This window comes from Manis javanica, chromosome 6 (assembly GCF_040802235.1).
Source record: "Manis javanica isolate MJ-LG chromosome 6, MJ_LKY, whole genome shotgun sequence".
NCBI lineage: Eukaryota > Metazoa > Chordata > Mammalia > Pholidota > Manidae > Manis > Manis javanica.
The window spans coordinates 21,288,315-21,310,372 of NC_133161.1; the positions used below are offsets into that span (position 1 = coordinate 21,288,315).

Here is a 22,058-nt window from a genome sequence, read left to right on the forward strand (position 1 = left end):
TAGAGCAAAGAAGAAAAGAGATAAATAACAAATTGTTTAGTAGCTATTATTCCAGTTGTAGAATCAAGAATATGGGGGTATTTTTCTCTTTCTGTTGTTGTTGTTATTCTACTTTACAATTTTTGCAGCGCTTAGGTTATTTCTGTAGTTAATACTTGTGATAACCTTTTGAGTTCTTCATTAAGAACAGGACGATAGGCTCTAGAGGTGCTTTTCAGGGTTTAAATTTTATGATCCAAGTGACTCAGTTTTATTTGGAACAGTGGCTTTGCCAATTGGATCAGTAAATGGGAAGAAAAAGATAATTTTTGCACCATCAACTTCTATCTCTGTGTCGCATTCTAAACATAGCAGATAAGGTAAATGAGAAATGCAAATCCTTGCTAAAAATTACATTTCATGGGTTTTAAGATTAGTCGAAAGCGTTTCGTGCCTTTTCCTCCAAAGGGCTCAAATGTAAAAACTGGGGAACTTTCTGAAACACCTGACATTCTCCACAACCACTTTGGAGAAGGGAAGGCCGGGAAAATCCAACGGGGAGAACTGCAGTTTCCTGCCCCAGTTGTAGGAGAAACAGGAAAGAAGGAGTAAAAAGGAAGGAAGGTAGTAAATATTAGCAAATGTACCACGGTGGCATGAAGGAGGCAAACAACACCCCCTCAGGCTTCTTTGAGAAAAACGTTCTGCAGAAATCCATCTGTCCCAAAGAGTCGGTTGGTTCTCAGCCATACATTTCCAAATTTAGCTGGGAGTTGTGGCATTCTTTTTTTTTTCTCTCTCTCTCTGTCTTAACAAACTCTTTCTAGGAAATCCGGAGAAGTAACTTTCACTCTTTTGGGGGACAAGGTGAAAAGCTTGAAATTATCAGCACCAAAACTGTTAGAGGTGACAGGTTGGAATAAAACCCTAACATTTCTCACTTAGCACCTAAACACTGCCTTCGTTTTTGGGCATGTAATGCCTTTGCGCCCAAGTTCCCCGTGATCCTTAGGCGCGCTGCGCGAATTCTTGCTTTTCAAAGGCGATTCAGGCAAGGGCTTGGTGCGCTTTGGTTTTTGTCATTGTTTTTTCAATCTCTTGGTTAAAAAATAAAAAGTAAAGAGGAGGAGGGAAAAAGCACAGAACTCCTACCTTGACTAATTACAGAATGCGTCCCCAGTCCCCTCTGCTTCCCCGGGGCCCACACGCTCCCCCAGCTCCCCGACACCCTCCACCCCTCCCTTCCGACTGGAGTTCGCCTCCGGCTCCGCGAAAATCCGCCGAGATGAGAACATTAATCCACCCCTGCAGACCTGCGTCAGCTCGCGCAGGGAGAGCGAACAGGCTGGGGGGGTAGGGGGCGGAGTGGGGAGGGGGTGCCGCAAACCCGCGGGGACCGGCTGGACGGCGGGGAGGAGGCGTGCGGGAACCGCTGGCCGGCAGAGCCCGGATCGACGGCCCGCGGGGGGGCGGGGGCGCGGTCTGGAAGCGCCGGCAGGAAAAGCCGCCGCGCGCCTGTGTACCTTGAGCACGTCCATGGGCCGGTTTTCGAAAGAATAGCCAATATTCACTTTGCTCACTAGCCCAGGGTGTTGAGCAACGAGGTTATCCATTTCTTGGGCGATCTGAAATGTTTAAGATAAATGAAAAGACATCCGTGACGACTTTCCTCTGTCCTCCGGTCCCCTCCCAGCCGGCAAGGGCGAGGGCAGCGCGGCAGGGGCTGTGGGCTTGGGGAGCCCGACCCCCAGCCAGGGGAGGCCGGGGCACTGGGCGCCTGCAGGGGCCGCAAGGGGGACGCCATTTTGCGGCCGCGGAGTCGGCTCCTTGCAGTTTGGGACTTAAACAAAATGGCCCTTCTCTGGCTTGTGCCGGGCTTTCCCCAGCCCAGCTCTGAGGTGGAACGTCCCCGCTGCTTCTCGCTAGCGGAGGAACACAAGTGATGGCAGTTTAAGAGGCAGGCAGTCCAGACGCAGCGCGGCGAGTTCGGCCGGCACCTGGGGGCCTGCGTGCCGCGGAGGCTCTTCCCTCACCGGCTCCTGTTTGCGAGGCTGATTGAAATTCTGTGCAGCCGGGGCCTCCAAGCTGCGTGCAATGCTGGGACTGAGACACGTCTAGGCGCGTCTGGAGAGTGAACGGCGAGAAAACGGCTCCTCCAGCCGTTGCCAGCATTTGCTCTCCGTTGGCCACAGACACCAATTTGTCAGGCCAGGCACAGGAGAGAGCGTGCATCCTGTTTTCTTCACTTCACTCCTTTTTCTCCCATAGTCTCAGTACTGGTCCACACTCCCTTACCGGAAACCTCAGGGACCATCCATACTTCAAATGATTTTTTTTTTTTTTTGTATTTTAGAAAGGCAGCAGGAAGCATATATTGTATTACACATAGCATTGCTCCATATCAATCACATGAATATTTCTGGCGCTGACGCAAATGACTAGCAAGGCAGTTCAGGTCAGATTTTGCCCCCAAATGAGTTTAGGTCAAGTCAGCAGGTTTTGCCACCAAATAAATAAGGGGGGAAATTTGTTTTAGAATTGTTGACTTGGGAATTAGCGCCGGCCAGCTACTTCCTCTCAGGCACTTTCCTACTTCCCCCTCTCTCCTTAACATCCCCAACTCCAAATCAGTTAGTGCAAATAGACCCCTGTGGACCCGCAAAAAGGTTCTGTGTCACCAAAGGCTGCACTTGCCCGTGGCAGCATGTGACCTGGGTGGAGGGAGGGAGCTTTCTTCACATCAACAAAACTCAGGAAAGACAGCAGAGACTGCCCAAGACTTTGCTACCGTGAGGTCTGGGAGCACAGGTCAGCCTGGGAGACTCCACACTTGGCTGCAAGTTAGAGGTGTCAAGGTGTCCCCTGATTCTGTTATCAATGGGAGCCAAAATGCACAGCCCACAAATGGCTTCGTAGGCAGGACAGGTCAGAAGTCAGTAAGAGGGCGGTGAGGGGAGAGCATGAGCGGGAGAGGCTGGCTGTGTGCTTAGGTAAGACTCCCAGGCACTTCCAAATAACAGGATGGCTGCTGGGAAGGCAGGTGGTCTTTCGGGTCCTGCCTTAAGGCAGTGACACTGATACTGGCTGTGAATCCTAGGGAAATTGGGAGACATTGGGAAATAATATGAAAATGATTTACATTAAATCGCCAAGTGGAAATATAGGCCTTGTCATTAGAGAGAATTGCCCATTTCTCTGCTATTCATTTGAAAACCTACCTCTTGCAAGGTGTGATAAGCCTCAAAGTTGAAGTTGCCATTCCGTTCTCTTCTCTGATTAAATAACATTTCTTCCTTCTCTTTGTCCAACAGAACCTAAGATAAGCCAATCATGCTATGATTAGTTGATAGCAATGCATTTGGATCTACAATTGTAAGGAAATGGTGACACTGAGGTCCCCAATCCAAAGCATCTTCCTGTCCTGTAGGCTTTGGGGTCATGCCTTTCCCATATGCCGGCAGCACCCTGAAAGGGGACAGGGCATTAAATACAGGACTTGCAGCCAGCCAGATGCTGCATATCCAGAATGACAGTCGATCCTATAGTTGTCTTATGGCTCATCCTACCTTTCTGGGAACCCAGAGCTTGAGGTAGCCTCCCAATAAAAACTAAACGAATAACATCTTACATTTACCTACTTTGACTAACACCCTTTTATATTTCATGCCAGAGACTCTCTTTTGCCCTTTCTACTTGCTCCAGATGCACAAGGGAGAGGGGCAGTGCCTCCTACACACTCTGCAGGGGGCGCCCAGACTGCAGGAAGGCCCCAGGGGCACCCACAGGTCCCTTCCCTGGCATAGGGCACCAAGGACAAAAGAGGACAGACATTCAGACCATGTGGCATGTGGGCTAATTACCTGAACATCTTCAATCATGATGGAATAAGCAATTCCCAGGGACTCCAAGAAAACTTTGACTGCCTGAACATTGACAAAGGGAACTCGGACATGGACTGTTTCCCCTGGGATGGTGTATGATTTCCAGAAATCAAGCTGAAAGGGATAAAAAGCCAAGGCAATAAGTAAGTCATTCAGGGAAATGAACAGCCCAGCATGGACAGATTTAAGAAATCAATTCATATCTATTTTACCTCCAGCCCACAACCATTGTGGAATCACTATGACTGCAAAAAGGGCTTTTAAATATCCAGGCATGGGCATATGTGTTGTAGTGTTTGTCCCTCCTACAGTTAGATATTAAAATTAGCAGAAGGCACCGATTTTTTTAAATGATAGTTTTTTTTAACAGTTGACATTCAAGTGTTCCAATTCATTTCATAACTATTAATAATGTAAATTATTTTAGAAGGGTAATAATGCATTAAAAGTGTTCAACATTTTTCCAAGTAACTTTCACATTCTCTCTCTCTTCATTCTCACAAGCCTGAGGGACAGAAGAATGACATATTTATCCTTATTTTATTAAGTTGGAAAATGAAACACAGGGAAGGCAGGTGACTTGCCTAACGTCACATAGTTGGGACCTGAGCTCAGGTGTTTTGCATCCCGGCTCCATGAGTTAGCATTCCATGCTATGTCAGAGAAGACAAGATAGAGTCCAGAGTAGGCCATCTCAGTCATTGCATCTAACTGTGGAGTAGCCACTGTGGGAAACGGAAACCCCCTCAAGGACAAATACCTGAAGATGTTCTTCAGCCTCCAAGTCCACCAGATTTTGTATTTGTTCTTCATTCCTTGGTATGATCTCAAGAACTTGGTCTCTAAATAATGATAAGCACAGAAATGACCTCAAAAGCAAAACCTGGACAGTTTCCTCTTGTTTTCCACTCCTGTTAGCCTCTGCATGTAAGGGGTTAATGCAGCCATCAAGAAACTAATAAGTAGTACACTGACCATATCCCCAGAATGAGGAGTTGATAGAATGGCTTCACTTCCCCCAAGGAAATGTTATCTAAATGATAATTAAGAGGTGTACCTGCTCCTAGCAGGAAGCTTGCCATTAAAGTTACCTCTCCTCTAGCTAATGATTATTTTTCAGATTACACCTGCTGCTCATAAAACATTAGCTTTTAAAACTTGTCTGTTCCTGTTTTTCAGAAATAAGTTTTAAAAAGGGGTAGAATAATTACTTCAGTGCTTGGAAAAGGAATCAAATTCACGTATAGGCAGACCTACAGGGTTTTCTGTTGTTATTAACTGAAATGAATCAGAGTTCTATCTCCAAACCCCGTTCATGTGGCCCAAAGTTAGGATATGGCTAGGGACAATTGGGACCCAGAAAAATCATGATAATGCTTCCCTCTCTACACACACACACACACACAATGAGGAATTAGGGATGTCAAGGTCACTTTAGCAAGAAAGGGAAGTTGCAAAACAAGCAAACTCATATCTTTAGAAAAAAGTTAGATACTGGAGCTAGATTCTTACAGGCCTTCCTTGGTAACAGGTTTCTCCTCCATCTCTTTCTCCAACTAGGCTCATTTCCCAAGTCACTGCCCTGCTCATTTGTGCAGTGGGGAAGGGATTGGTACAAAGATCCATATACAGGGACCAGAACCCAGGTCTTCTGAACCAAGAGCCATGCAATTTCCAGTGAACTCTAGTGAATATGTAAGTGATAGACTGTGAGATCTTCAAGGCTCTCCTGCCTCCAGGTAGCTACTTGCCACAGATGGTCTGAAAAGTCTTCCAGTTGAGTCTCATTCCTTTTCGCTAATGCACAGACGCCAGGAGCCTTCCTTTAAAATGGGAAGGCACTGGGGAAAGTAATACAGGAGGCTAATATTTCTTGGTGTGTGTTCGAAGGAACAGTAACCCTTTGAGTTGCTCAGCATAATAATAGGTAAATAAGGACGGGGAAGAGTTTGATGAGCCAAAAAATTGGATAGATGCAGCAATCCAGATACCCTCTCCTAGTGTTACAATGCACACCCATTCAGTAAAAGTACCTAGAAATCCTACAATTTGTTTAATCCTCTGACTCCCAAATTTAGTTGACCCACTTTTGGGGGGCCAAATCTGTTTGAGTACTTCGTTAATTTCCTGGAACATTCAAGAAATGCTGCCTACATCTTTCATAAAATCTTGGAAGCAAAGTCCTTTGGAGCAAAGAAGAACCCTACAAAGGCACGAGAGATGGATTTGGGCTGAAATCTACAGCCTGGTCCCCCCACTTCATGAGATTCCACTGCCTGCGCACTACACCTAAATAAGGGGAGGACGAGGGCTGCTGTGGAGGAGGAAGCCCAGAAAGGGAGGGAGGAGGAGGTGGGACAGTAACGCATCACAGACTGAATGGCCCAGAGACAGATGACCAGGCAGCTTTATTTTCTCTGATGTCTGTCACCCCTACATTGTGATCATCAGAGATCAGAGGGGGAAATGAGCAAGGACAGAGAGAGACGTGTTTAGCTTTCACTTTTGTTTTTTCTCTTAAATGCCATTCATCTCTATTTCTGATCACTCATTCCTATCATTCCCACTAACCCCTCTCCAAATCCAAGAAACTTCTCTGAAAATGCTGAACATTTGCATCCATTATTTGGCAACAATCCAGCAAGAAACTCCATGAATCAGGTAAGAAAATTCAAACAGGCACCAGAAAGCATAACTTACCCAATAAATGTTTCTCGACAGTAGATAGGCCCAAAAAGGGCACCAAAAAACAGGATCAACTTCATGGTTAATGGTCTTTCCAGAGTCCAGAATTCACTGTCACTCCTGAACTTAATTTATAGGGCCCACAGCTGAGGCTGATATGTTGGCAGTGTAAGAACTCAAGTGAATTCCCACATGGTAAAATTCCCACCTGCATGTCAAATTCTCAAGGTTGTCATCACCCACCTGTGTGATATCACCAATCCATACATTTTCCATTCCTTCAATGAGATAACAAACTTTGATGGAAAGAAAAAACGGCTAGAGCGTACCAAGGGCACATCATGTATTTAGGACTTAGGACATAAAAGTGTCACTAACTCTGACCACACAGAAGTCAGATTAATAGACCTAGAGGTTAAAGTCCTTTCTGGGTCTCCGACCAAAAAAAAGGGGGGTGGGGCACAGCATTTATAGTAATTACTCAGACATCCTGTCTATCACATTCCATTAGTTTGCTCATTTGTTTATTTTTATAATGTTTATCCTGAAACACTGCAATCACTCAGTCCACATCTGCTGAATCTCCCTGAAGACGTGGCTCACTCCAGTTCTCACTCCATATTAAAACAAAACAGAAGGCCTTTTAATATTCAATTTTGGACTGTTTCTAAAGTGATCTGTCTGCATTTGAACCAAATTGATCTTCCTGTTTCTGTGCTTTTTCCCAAAATGAAAATGTCTTTCTGATTATGACATTGAAATTGCTTGTTATAGAAAGTTTGGATAAAAAGGAAGTGTTTTATTTAATCACCAATAATTCCTCCACCCAAATAAAACCAGTTGGTATATATCTTCCCAAATTTCTTTCTACATTTTAGAACTTTTCTTTGAGATTAGACCATATCGTACATGTTGATTTTTAAACAAAGGTTTTTTTAAACAAAGGTGTTCTTTGTCTATAAACATAGATCTGTATTCATCTGACTTTATTCTTCACTGCAAGAGAGGAAGCTACACCTACCCTATTTTTAGGAATCATACTTCAGTGCATTTTAGTCATTCACACACATATTCAGCCTAGCAAGAGTGAGCCACAGACATCTGTCTTCTGAGTGTCCAATTCTTCATCTGCACGCATTTTAAGTCCCTGGGTTACAAATCTCAAGTACCTAATTGAAGGCAAAAAGGTGTATATATGGTGTTTCTGAATTTAAAAACTCCTGAATTAACTTGGTTTTTCATTCTTTTGGGTGTTGGGGAGAAGACAGAAACCAAGAGACCAAGGCCATAATTTATGTTCCTAGCACCCTAGCAAGTAAACAGTGGTCAGGTGAATTCAAACAGCATACTTGGGAGTATCATTAAACGCTTCTTTAAAAGTCTTGGGGCAGGTAGGACTTGCTGAGGAGAGCCTGGAGTACTGACGGCAGGGAAACATGAGAAAGGTAGAGAGCTGGGAAAACTCATGGCCCATGGCTGAGTTAGGGAGGAAACTTCCCCACTCAGGCAGACTTGCCCCTGGGGGTTGGGGGAAGAGGTAAAATATGAGAAGGGCTCGGTAGGGTGGGCCTTGAAGTCCAAGCAAAGGAGTTTATACCTGCTGAGAGCGGGAAGTGGAGAGCTTCCGGAGGTTCTGAGCTGGGAAGTGACTTATGATGGGGGCATTGAGAATGGTTGCAGGTAGGAGATACTTTAAGCAAGGAGCCAAGAAAAGAACTTTCTGGAGAAATCCAGATTTGAAATGATGTATGTGGACTAGGTGGTGGCAGCAGGCACACAGGAGCTGGGCAAAGGTATTTCAGTGGAAGACATGTGAATCCAGGGGGAGTGGTGCCTGACTGGATGCAGAGTGAGAAGCTGGGGGGGGAAAGGGCACTTTTCAGTGCATGCTAAAGGAGGGGCAGAAAGCTTTCTGGTGGCAGCCGCCTAGCATTTCCTTACCCAAATATCACAATGCATGAAGTTCGCCTGCAAGAATTTGTCCTGTCTCCCTTCCAATATGCTCTCTAGAAGGAATTTTTACTGAGAAGTACTACCCAGTGAATCAAAGTCACTCTTAAGCATTAGGGACATGACAGCTTTCTTCTCTGCCTGAAAAGGAGTGTGGGATGAGCGTAGGGCTGCAGTGGGGATCCAAGAGAAGCATGGACCTCTCGCTGTGGAGCCCAGGGCGGTCCAAAGGAGAGGAAGGACTCAGTGATGATGCCCAAGGTGAGGAAAATGAACACTCCCTGGAGTGGATGAAAATAGTTGCTTAAAAAAATAAATAGAAGTTGTAGGAGGAGAATGCACAAATCTTAGCAGGAAGCTGTAGGGAAGACTCCAGAAAGCACTGTTGTTTCTCTCTGTTACCGAGAGTATAAACAGATCCTTATCAGAAGAGAGCACCATCTTTCCCACCCCTTCATCATTCTAGAAGCTGGATAGAATCTGGTTGTTTTTTTTAGATAGTTCGTTGAGACATACATGACATAACAATAAACTGCATATATTTAAAACTTGCCATTTGATAAGTTTTGACATATGTATACGCCCATAAAGCCATCACCACAATCCACAACATGAACATATCCATCAACCACAGGAAATCTTTCCCAAGAATCACTGAGAAAATCTCCAGCCGGAAGGAGTATCACTGAAGCCCCTTGCTTTGCAGATAAGGAAATGAGGCCCCAAAAGAGGATACCTGTCTTCCACAGAACCCCAGAGCTGATCAGGGGTACAGGAGGTACTAGGAGCTCCAGCCTCAGCTCCCAGGTCACTGCTCTGACACTCTGGACTGCCCAGTAATCCACGGAAGTTCCTCTCAGCTCTAGGAAAAGACAGTTTGAGAGCACATACTTCTTTGTCAACCCATCAGTGCCGAAGCTGTAATTCAGAAAGAGAAAGATGATAGCTCTCTTTAGAAGAGTTCTCTAATGGCATGTTATTTCCTATTAAGGATGATGTTAGGCACGCTTCTCACGCTTGCCCGTTAGCCCCAGAAAGTGAGGAGCCTACTAGTAGGGACAGCGAGACACTAAATGGAACCAGAGGAGACACCACAACAAATTAAATCCCTCAGTAGTTACCAGACTCCAAGGCGTGCCAAAATCAAAGCTCTGAATGCCTTTGCATGCAGAAACATTATTGTTCATAGTGAAAAGAGTTCCAAAGTTCTGTTAGTAAACTATTAATGATATATTTCAGAACACTGTGGACTAAATAGATTTTTGTGCTCTGACTGGAGAACACATGAAATCATAGCATCTGAAAGAAAATGTGTTCAAATTTCAACCAACCAAATTTTAAACTACATTTTCCATCAAAGGAAGATAAGGATTTTATCAGAGTTGCTTGATTCTCTCTGCTGCACATGAACAAGGCAACCTTAAAAAATTAGGGTATTGCTTCATTTGGGCAAATACACCATGGGTATATAAGATGTTAACATCAGGACAGGCTGGGTGGCAGGTATATAGGAATCCTCTGTACTATCTTGGTAACTTCTCAGTAAATCTAGAATTATTACAAAATGAAATTATATTAAAAAAAAGAAAACCTTCTGGGAATACATGTGCAAGAACAATGAAAAGGCAAATGATGTACACTGGGAAATATTTGTTATATGTATTTTCAAGGTTAATATACTTACTATGTAGACAACACTTTGAAAACTCTACAAGAAAATGTCTTTTAGAAGATAGACACAAAAATAGGCAGGTCTGTCTCTCACACATACACATGACCAAGTATTATTTTAAATGTTCAGCATCTTAAGCTATGCTATTTTAAAAAATGAGATGCCATTTTTTTTCACCAGTCAAGTTGGCAAAATTGTTGGGCTTTTTTGGTTGTGGTAGATGTTTCTCTCTTTGCTTATTTTTAATATTATCCTGAATTGGTGAGGGTTTGAGAAAATGGGCTCTAATGGAAAAGTTCACACAGTTTCAGCCTTCCAAGAGAGGGATTTGACAATTCTAACCCAAAAACGTACAGAGATGAACTTCTGCACTTACCATTCTATTTTTAGGGCTTTATTCTAAGGAAATTATCATGGATGCACACAAAGACTTACCTAATATTTATATATTGTTTCAAATGGTGAAAAATTAGAAAAATCCTAGTATCTTCTAATTGCAACTGGTTAAATCAAGGAGAGCAAATCCACACCAACCCCAGATAAGGGGACCATTAAAAATGATGTTGTATGAGAATACTAAAAATATGTGAAGACATGGATAGACGTTTATGGAATATTAAGTTTTTTTTTTTAAGCCACTTAAACAAAACACATTCAAAATAATGATTCCATAGGAAGGAAATACACCAAAGTTAATCCAATTATTTGGCTACGCAAATTGCCAAAACTTCTGGGTAGTTAACAGTAACTTTAATTTTCTTCACTTTACTCCTAATTCAAATAAAAAGAAAGAGACCAACTCTCCCTCTGAGGTGGGATGGGAAAGCACAGATCCCAGCACCTTTTTTAACACCTTTGTTGCCATAAGCTTGGTGTCCTTCTTGATAATGTGCTTTCTGGCCTGGCTTTCCTTTTGGTCTGTGAGTTCCTGATTTGGACTCACCCTCGTACTCCACTTTCCCGTCCCTGGGTACTTCGGGGCTCCCCAGAGCTCACCGCCGGGGCGGCTCTCTGCTGCCCCCTCCTGCCACCCGCGTTCAACCACTGCGTCAGTCCAGTAGCCCAGTTCACACTGGTCCCACCTTCTCCTTCCAAAGACAGCCTTTGCCCTTGCTTTGGTCTAAAAGTTCATGATGTAAATTCTTTTTTTATAGTAAACTGGTTGGGAAGAACAAACAGACTCCATAGATCATAGATCATTTCCTGATCAAGCTCAAAAAGACTTAGTACAATAACAATTTGTCCTTCCTCGGCTGAAACCAAAGACACCTGACACTACGGCATCAACATGTCTTCGCATCCTTCTCTTTCTGTATCAGGTTCCCAGTTTTCATCACCCCAGCTCAGGATCCATGACTGGATCCCTCATCTGTGGAATACCTACTGCAAGACTGGCACGGTTAAGTCGTAGGCTCCAAAGACCGTAAGATTTTATCAGCCAAGAGCTCGATGGCTAGACCAATACTACCCAATAGAACTTTCTGCAGTGATGGAAATGTTCTATACCTGCACGTCTAATAATGTAGCCATCAGCTACATGTGGCTATCGACCACTTGAAATGTGACTGTGTGCCCGGGGAACTGAATTTTCTATTTGACTTGAATTAATTTTAACTTAAATTTTAAAACTGAAGCAGTATGAAATATTTTTCCTTCAAACATAGTAATGTAGGACATTTTAATTGTTAAAATTTTAACATCCACATTGAGATAGGCTGTAAGAGTAAAATACATGCCAGATTTTAAAAACTTAGTACAAACATTAGAATGTAAAATATCAGTAACTTTAAATTCATTATGTGTCAAAATTATATTTTCCTGGATATATTGGGTCAATAAAATATATTATTAAAATTAATCGAACCTGTTTCCTTTTACGTTTTTAATGTAATCACTAGAAAATTTTAAATTACATATGTAGCTTGCATTAAATTTCCATTGGATAGCACTGGTCTAAAAAAAAAGGGGGATGTTAAACAGGCTGCTACTAAAATACATGATAGATTCCTGAAAACATATACAAAAGTCTAGTGCGTGGAAGTTGCTCAGTGGACCATAATGAGATATCACCTCACACCAGTCAGAATGACCACTATCTGAAAGACAGGAAATAACAAGTGTTGGTGAGGATATGGAGAAATGAGAACCCTCCTACCCTGTTGATGGGAATGTAAATTGGTGCTGCCACCATGAAAAGCAGTATGGAGGTTCCTCAAAAAACAAAAAACAGAAATACCATACAACCCAGTAATTCTACTTCTAGGAATTTACCCAAAGAACACAAAATCTATGATTTAAAAAGATGTATGCACCCCTATGTTTACTGCTGTTTTATTTACAATAGCCAATGTATGGAAGCAACTAAAGGGTCCATCAATAAGATGAATGGATAAAGATGTGGGACATAGATACAGTGAGTTATTATGCAGCCATAAAAAGAACTAGAAATCCTGTGACAACATGGATGTACTTAGAGGGTATTATGCTAAGTGAAATAAATCAGGTGGAGAAAGACAAATACCATATGATTTCACTTATATGCACAATATAAAAACAAAACAAAATAAAACAGCAATAGACTCATAGACGTGGAGAAGTGACTGGTGGTTACCATGGGGGAGGGGTTGTTGTGGATGGGTGAAGTAGGTGAAGGAGATAAAGAGGCACAAAGCCTCAATCATAATATAAATTAGTCACAGGGATGAAAATACAGCAAAGACCATATAGTCAATAGTTCTGTAACACCTTACTATGTTGACAGATAGTAACTACACTAGAGTATTTAATAATACAGATAACTGTCAAATCACTGTTGTGTACTTGAAATCAACATAATATTGTAAATCAACTATGCTTCAAAAAATATTTTTAAAAAGTTAAACAGCTGATACAACTGGGTAGGGTAGTTATTCTCAAGAGTTAAAAAATATCATAAAATCCCTAATTTCAGTGTGCACTAAGTAATGGCCTTTATCCCAATTTCAAAAGTAATTCATGCTGTTTATTAAGAATTGAAACATTACAAAAATAACTCAGAAAGTTAAGGTATCCCTAGAGATATTTAACAGTTTGAGCTATATAAAAACGTACTGTTATTATTGGTTATTTTTACAAGTGTGAAGATGATACTGTATTTTGGGAAGAGCTGAATTGTATTCCACTATATGGCATACTGTAACTTTTTAAGCCAGACTTTTTATAACATCCAATTTTTCATTATTTCAAAGCATATTATAGGGTACATTCCTATACTACCTTTGTATGCTATTTATATTTTTTCTGCTTCTAAATTAATATTCTCTCAGCATTTAATAATATACATAATTGTTGAATCACTGTGTTGTACACCTGAAACTTATATTTTATATAAACTATATTTCAATAATAAATAAATAAAATAATATTCTCATAGTGAAAACATTCAGACATTACTGAAGACTATAACACAAAAAGTGACTGTCTCTCAAGGACAAGCCCCTCCTCCCTTATTTGTAGATTATTGCCAGTTGGGTGGGTGAATATTCCATCGGAATATATTCTTCTGTATCTATATTAACCAGTTTTTTTCTTTTTCTAAAAATTATAGACAAACTATGAATACTGTCTAACTTTTCAACTTAAAAGTGTAATTTGGGGAGGCGGGAGCCAAGATGGCGGCGTGAGTAGAGCAGTGGAAATCTCCTCCCAAAAACACATAGAGCTATGAAAATATAACAAAGAAAAATCTTCCTAAAATAGAGACCACAGGACACAGGACAACATCCAGACCACATCCACACCTGCAAGAACCCAGCGCCTTGTGAAGGGGGTAAGATACAAGCCCCAGCCCGGCGGGACCCGAGCGCCCCTCCCCCCGGCTCCCGGCGGGTGGAGAGAAACCGGAGCAGTTTTTTTTTTTTTTGGCGAGCGCTTTTTGGAAGCCTTAGAGGGACGGGCCCCCGTTGCTGGGGAGGCAGGGTGGCGGGACCGGTGAGGAGGTGCCTGGGAACAGCGCCGGAGGACAAAGAATATCCCGCGTTTCTCCCTGCGAGACCTGGGGGCGGGTGCCTGAGACCGGTGCCTGAGGACGGAGGAGGTCGCGCGTTTTTCCCCTTTTTTTTTTCTCTTTTTGGCAAGCGCTTTTTGGAAGCCTTGAAGGGACGGGGACCCCAGTGCTAGGGAGGCACGGTGGCGGGACTGGTGAGCGGGTGGCTGGGACCGGCGCCTGAGGACAAAGAATATCCCCCGTTTTTCCCTGCGGAACCGGTGGGCGGGTGCCTGAGACCGGCACTTGAGGACAGAGGAAATCGCGCGTTTTTCCCCTTTTTTTTTTTCTCTTTTCTGCGAGTGCTTTTTGGAAGCCTAAAAGGGACAGGGACCCCGGTGCTAGGGAGGCAGGGCGGCGGGACTGGTGAGCGGGTGCCTGGGACCGACACCTGAGGACAAAGAATATCCCGCATTTTTCCCTGTGGGACCGGTGGGTGGGTGCCTGAGACCAGCACCTGAGGACGGAAGAAATCGCGCGTTTTTCCCCTTTTTTTTCTCTCTTTTTGCCAAGTGCTTTTTGGAAGCCTTGAAGGGACAGGGACCCCGGTGCTAGGGAGGCAGGGCGGCGGGACTGGTGAGCGGGTGCGTGGGACCAGTGCCTGAGGACCAAGAATATTGAGCGTTCCTTCCCTGCGGGACCGGTGGGTGGGTGCTTTTTGGAAGCCTTGAAAGGACAGGGACCCTGGTGCTAGGGAGACAGGGCAGCAGGACCAGTGCGCGGGTGCCTGGGACCGGCACCTGAGGAAAAAAAAAAAAATCGCGTGTTTTTTCTATTTTTTTTCCTTTCTGTTCCCTCTCTCATTGTTGCTGTTGTTGTTTTGGTTTGGAGAGTGCTTTTTGGAAATCTTAAAGGGGCAGGACAGGTCACTTAGACCAGAAGCAGGGAATCTGGGGATCTCTGGGCACTCTAACCCCCTGGGCAGCAGGGAGCACAGAGGCCCCTTACGGAGATAAATAGTCTCCTGGCTGCTCCCCCTCTAACGAGGCTCCACCATTTTGGAGGAACAGCCCCAGCCAGGCCAAGCCCACAGCAACAGTGGAGATAAACCCCAAAGCAACTGGGCAGGAAGCAGAAGCCCTGTCTGCGCACAGCTGCCCAGCACAAGCCACTAGAGGTCGCTATTCTCTCAGGAAAAGGCTACAAACCAACAAGAAGGGAAGCTCTTCCAGCGGTCACTTGTACCAGCTCTGCAGACTATCTCTATCACCATGAAAAGGCAAAACTACAGGCAGACAAAGATCACAGAGACAACACCTGAGAAGGAGACAGACCTAACTAGTCCTCCTGAAAAAGAATTCAAAATAAAAATCATGAACATGCTGACAGAGATGCAGAAAAAAATGCAAGAGCAATGGGATGAGATGCAGAGAAAAATGCAAGAGCAGTGGGATGAGATGCAGAGAAAAATGCAAGAGCAGTGGGATGAAGTCCGGAAGGAGATCACAGATGTCAGGAAAGAGATCACAGAAGTGAAACAATCCCTGGAAGGATTTATAAGCAGAATGGATAAGATGCAAGAGGCCATTGAAGGAATAGAAGCCAGAGAACAGGAACGTATAGAAGCTGACATAGAGAGAGATAAAAGGATCTCCAGGAATGAAACAACACTAAGAGAAATATGTGACCAATACAAAAGGAAAAACATTCGTATTATAGGGATACCAGAAGAGGAAGAAAGAGGAAAAGGGATAGAAAGTGTCTTTGAAGAAATAATTGCTGAAAACTTCCCCAAACTGGGGGAGGAAATAATCGAACAGACCATGGAATTATACAGAACCCCCAACAGAAAGGATCCAAGGAGGACAACACCAAGACACATAATAATTAAAATGGCAAGGATCAAGGACAAGGAAAGAGTTTTAAAGGCAGCTAGAGAGAAAAAGGTCACCTATAAAGGAAAACCAATCAGGCTAACATCAGACTTCTCAACAGAAACCCTACAGGCCAGAAGAGAATGGCATGATATACTTAATGCAATGAAACAGAAGGGCCTTGAACCAAGGATACTGTATCCAGCACGACTATCATTTAAATATGATGGTGGGATCAAACAATTCCCAGACAAGCAAAAGCTGAGGGAATTTGCTTCCCACAAACCACCTCTACAGGGCATCCTACAGGGACTGCTCTAGATGGGAGCACCCCTAAAAAGAGCACAGAACAAAACACACAACATATGAAGAAGGGAGGAGGAGGAATAAGAAGGGAGAGAAGAAAAGACTCTCCAGACAGTGTATATAACAGCTCAATAAGCGAGCTAAGTTAGGCAGTAAGATACTAAAGAAGCTAACCTTGAACCTTTGGTAACCACGAATCTAAAGCCTGCAATGGCAATAAGTAGATATCTTTCAATAGTCACCCTAAATGTAAATGGACTTAATGCACCAATCAAAAGACATAGAGTAATAGAATGGATAAAAAAGCAAGACCCATCTATATGCTGCTTACAAGAAACTCACCTTAAACCCAAAGATAAGCATAGACTAAAAGTCAAGGGATGGAAAAACATATTTCAGGCAAACAACAGTGAGAAGAAAGCAGGGGTTGCAGTACTAATATCAGACAAAATAGACTTCAAAACAAAGAAAGTAACAAGAGATAAAGAAGGCCACTACATAATGATAAAGGGCTTAGTCCAACAAGAGGATATAACCATTCTAAATATATATGCACCCAATACAGGAGCACCAGCATATGTGAAGCAAATACTAACAGAACTAAAGAGGGAAATAGACTGCAATGCATTCATTGTAGGAGACTTCAACACACCACTCACCCCAAAGGATAGATCCACCGGGCAGAAAATAAGTAAAGACACACAGGCACTGAACAACACACTAGAACAGATGGACCTAATAGACATCTATAGAACTTTACATCCAAAAGCAACAGGATATACATTCTTCTCAAGTGCACATGGAACATTCTCCAGAATAGACCACATACTAGCTCACAAAAAGAGCCTCAGTAAATTCCACAATATTGAAATTCTACCAACCAATTTTTCAGACCACAAAGGTATGAAAGTAGAAATAAATTCTACAAAGAAAACAAAAAGGCTCACAAACACATGGAGGCTTAACAACATGCTACTAAATAATCAATGGATCAATGAACAAATCAAAATAGAGATCAAGGAATATATAGAAACAAATGACAACAACAACACTAAGCCCCAACTTCTGTGGGATGCAGCGAAAGCAGTCTTAAGAGGAAAGTATATAGCAATCCAGGCACACTTGAAGAAGGAAGAACAATCCCAAATGAATAGTCTAACATCACAATTATTAAAACTGGAAAAAGAAGAACAAATGAGGCCTAAAGTCAGCAGAAGGAGGGACATAATAAAGATCAGAGAAGAAATAAACAAAATTGAGAAGAATAAAACAATAGCAAAAATCAACGAAACCAAGAGCTGGTTCTTTGAGAAAATAAACAAAATAGATAAGCCTCTAGCCCAACTTATTAAGAGAAAAAGAGAGTCAACACAAATCAACATAATCAGAAATGAGAATGGAAAAATCACGACAGACTCCACAGAAATACAAAGAATTATTAAAGACTACTATGAAAACCTATATGCCAACAAGCTGGAAAACCTAGAAGAAATGGACAACTTCCTAGAAAAATACAACCTCCCAAGACTGACCAAGGAAGAAACACAAAAGTTAAACAAACCAATTACAAGCAAAGAAATTGAAACAGTAATCAAAAAACTACCCAAGAACAAAACCCCGGGGCCGGACGGATTTACCTCGGAATTTTATCAGACACACAGAGAAGACATAATACCCATTCTCCTTAAAGTGTTCCACAAAATAGAAGAAGAGGGAATACTCCCAAACTCATTCTATGAAGCCAACATCACCCTAATACCAAAACCAGGCAAAGACCCCACCAAAAAAGAAAATTACAGACCAATATCCCTGATGAACGTAGATGCAAAAATACTCAATAAAATATTAGCAAACAGAATTCAACAGTATATCAAAAGGATCATACACCATGACCAAGTGGGGTTCATCCCAGGGATGCAAGGATGGTACAACATTCGAAAATCCATCAACATCATCCACCACATCAACAAAAAGAAAGACAAAAACCACATGATCATCTCCATAGATGCTGAAAAAGCATTTGACAAAATTCAACATCCATTCATGATAAAAACTCTCAGCAAAATGGGAATAGAGGGCAAGTACCTCAACATAATAAAGGCCATATATGATAAACCCACAGCCAGCATTATACTGAACAGCGAGAAGCTGAAAGCATTTCCACTGAGATCGGGAACCAGACAGGGATGCCCACTCTCCCCACTGTTATTTAACATAGTACTGGAGGTCCTAGCCACGGCAATCAGACAAAACAAAGAAATACAAGGAATCCAGATTGGTAAAGAAGAAGTTAAACTGTCACTATTTGCAGATGATATGATACTGTACATAAAAAACCCTAAAGACTCCACTCCAAAACTACTAGAACTGATATCGGAATACAGCAAAGTTGCAGGATACAAAATCAACACACAGAAATCTGTAGCTTTCCTATACACTAACAACGAATCAATAGAAAGAGAAATCAGGAAAACAATTCCATTCACCATTGCATCAAAAAGAATAAAATACCTAGGAATAAACCTAACCAAGGAAGTGAAAGACTTATACTCTGAAAACTACAAGTCACTCTTAAGAGAAATTAAAGGGGACACTAATAAATGGAAACTCATCCCATGCTCATGGCTAGGAAGAATTAATATCGTCAAAATGGCCATCCTGCCGAAAGCAATATACAAATTTGATGCAATCCCTCTCAAATTACCAGCAACATTCTTCAATGAATTGGAACAAATAATTCAAAAATTCATATGGAAACACCAAAGACCCCGAATAGCCAAAGCAATCCTGAAAAAGAAGAATAAAGTAGGGGGGATCTCACTCCCCAACTTCAAGCTCTACTACAAAGCCATAGTAATCAAGACAATTTGGTACTGGCACAAGAACAGAGCCACAGACCAGTGGAACAGATTAGAGACCCCAGAAATTAACCCAAACATATATGGTCAATTAATATTTGATAAAGGAGCCATGGACATACAATGGCAAAATGACAGTCTCTTCAACAGATGGTGCTGGCAAAACTGGACAGCTACATGTAGGAGAATGAAACTGGACCATTGTCTAACCCCATATACAAAGGTAAACTCAAAATGGATCAAAGACCTGAATGTAAGTCATGAAACCATTAAACTCTTGGAAAAAAACATAGGCAAAAACCTCTTAGACATAAACATGAGTGATCTCTTCTTGAACATATCTCCCCGGGCAAGGAAAACAACAGCAAAAATGAGCAAGTGGGACTACATTAAGCTGAAAAGCTTCTGTACAGCGAAAGACACCATCAATAGAACAAAAAGGAACCCTACAGTATGGGAGAATATATTTGAAAATGACAGATCTGATAAAGGCTTGACGTCCAGAATATATAAAGAGCTCACACGCCTCAACAAACAAAAAACAAATAACCCAATTAAAAAATGGGCAGAGGAACTGAACAGACAGTTCTCCAAAAAAGAAATACAGATGGCCAAGAGACACATGAAAAGATGCTCCACATCGCTAATTATCAGAGAAATGCAAATTAAAACTACAATGAGGTATCACCTCACACCAGTAAGGATAGCTGCCATCCAAAAGACAAAGAACAACAAATGTTGGCGAGGCTGTGGAGAAAGGGGAACCCTCCTACACTGCTGGTGGGAATGTAAATTAGTTCAACCATTGTGGAAAGCAGTATGGAGGTGCATCAAAATGCTCAAAACAGACCTACCATTTGACCCAGGAATTCCACTCCTAGGAATTTACCCTAAGAACGCAGCAATCAAGTTTGAGAAAGACAGATGCACTCCTATGTTTATCGCAGCACTATTTACAATAGCCAAGAATTGGAAGCAACCTAAATGTCCATCTGTAGATGAATGGATAAAGAAGATGTGGTACATATACACAATGGAATACTACTCAGCCATAAGAAGTGGAAAAATCCAACCATTTGCAGCAACATGGATGGAGCTGGAGAGTATTATGCTCAGTGAAATAAGCCAAGCGGAGAAAGAGAAATACCAAATGATTTCACTCATCTGAGGAGTATAGGAACAAAGGAAAAACTGAAGGAACAAAACAGCAGCAGAATTACAGAACCCAAAAATGGACTAACAGGTACCAAAGGGAAAGGAACTGGGGAGGATGGGTGGGCAGGGAGGGATAAGGGGGGGGAAGAAGAAGGGAGGTATTAAGATTAGCATGCATGGGGGGGAGGGAGAAAGGGGAGGGTGGGCTGCACAACACAGAGAGGACAAGTAGTGACTCTACAACATTTTGCTAAGCTGATGGACAGTAACCGTAATGTGGTTGTTAGGGGGGACCTGATATAGGGGAGAGCATAGTAAACATAGTATTCTTCAGGTAAGTGTAGATTAAAAATTAAAAAAAAAAAAAAAGAAAGAAAGAAAGAAAAGGGGGATTACTCCTTAACAGGATAAAACTATTGGTAAATCAAAGATCAACGCATGCTTTAAATATCCTTAATGTTGATCACTTAAAGGGTGTCAGATGATCAGCTATGGAGGTACTCTTTTCTGATAATATTCCTTTCTCTTAATTAAAAAAAAAAAAAAAAAGCAGTTACTGTGTGCTGACCTCCAATGAGTTCTGCACAGTGGTATAGAGGGCATGTCAAAGTGTGGGCAAAGGGTCTGTTTGTTTCTATGCAGAAGATCAAGGCCTAGCTTGGATACCCAGAAAATGAACTAAGATACGATATGAGGAGGAGCTTCCAGCATCAGCACTCTCTGGAGGACTCGTGCCGGGGGATGATCATCAAAAAGCCTCCACAGGGATCCGGACGATGCTGCGGTTGTGGCTGCATCCAGCCCACCATCTCCTGGACTTGCCATAAGAAGGAGGAGGGAGATGTCTAGGCTGGCAGGTGCATACAGTGAGACAACGAATTTGACTGGATCTGTACTGTTGGAACTCAACCAGGAGTTGGGAGGGGTGCAAGTTGTAGCACCCCAAAATCTCATGACTATAGACTATCTATGGTTAAAAGAACATATGGGATGTGAACAGATCCCAGAAATGGGCTGCTTTAATTTGTCTGATGGTTCAAGTACAGTTGGAAAATATCCATCATATCATAGATAAATTTTCACAAATGCCTAGGGTGCCTAAATGGTTTTCTTGGCTTCACTGGAGATGGCTGGTAATTATAGATTTGCTTTGTTTATGTCACCGTATTCCTATTATGTCAATATGTGTGTGCAAATTAGTTAGTAGTTTAAAACCTATACATACTTAAGGTACTATACAAGAAGATATGTCAAAGAAATAATCAATCCTCCCAAGTTTCCTTCATATGCTACATCTATAGCTTTTCTTCTTCCTTCCTAATTACAAACTTTAAATAGAATTCGTGCCTCATATCGAATTTACCGAGTATCATAATTCCTCCAGGTGGTAAAGATACCTCGAGACAAGTGCTGGGCATAGAAGCCACATGGCATAAATCTGCAAAGAAGTAAAAAGCTAACCTTTGCAAACAATATGGCTTCTCTCTCACTTACCAACTTTACATTTCCCTGTATGGCCCCGGAAGATGACTGGTTAGCCAGAGACGGGTAAGATTCCTCAAGGGAGGAACAACCTAAGACAGGCACAGTCGCAGGGGGGCCATCAGGTGAGAATTTGGGGATCAACAGAGGTGAGGCTCAGAACCTCACCCCCCTGCTTTGAGAGAAATCTTCTGCATCCGTGGATGTCTTGCTGCCCTTGTCTAGCCTGGATTAATACTTAGTCCATAGGCA

The 22,058-nt window shown here is 42.4% G+C and overlaps 1 protein-coding gene across 1 annotated transcript in view; it reads right to left on the bottom strand.

Annotated features, from left to right (window-relative positions):
• Positions 1-22,058, bottom strand: part of CPA2 (carboxypeptidase A2) — a 44,876-nt gene that overhangs the window by 11,707 nt on the left and 11,111 nt on the right. Inside the window, exons 2-5 of the mRNA XM_037019519.2 lie at positions 4,621-4,702; positions 3,840-3,974; positions 3,198-3,293; positions 1,503-1,604 (exon numbers count right to left, since the gene is read on the bottom strand). Coding sequence (XP_036875414.2) covers positions 1,503-1,604; positions 3,198-3,293; positions 3,840-3,974; positions 4,621-4,702 — 415 coding nt within the window. The remainder of the gene's footprint in view (positions 1-1,502; positions 1,605-3,197; positions 3,294-3,839; positions 3,975-4,620; positions 4,703-22,058) is intronic.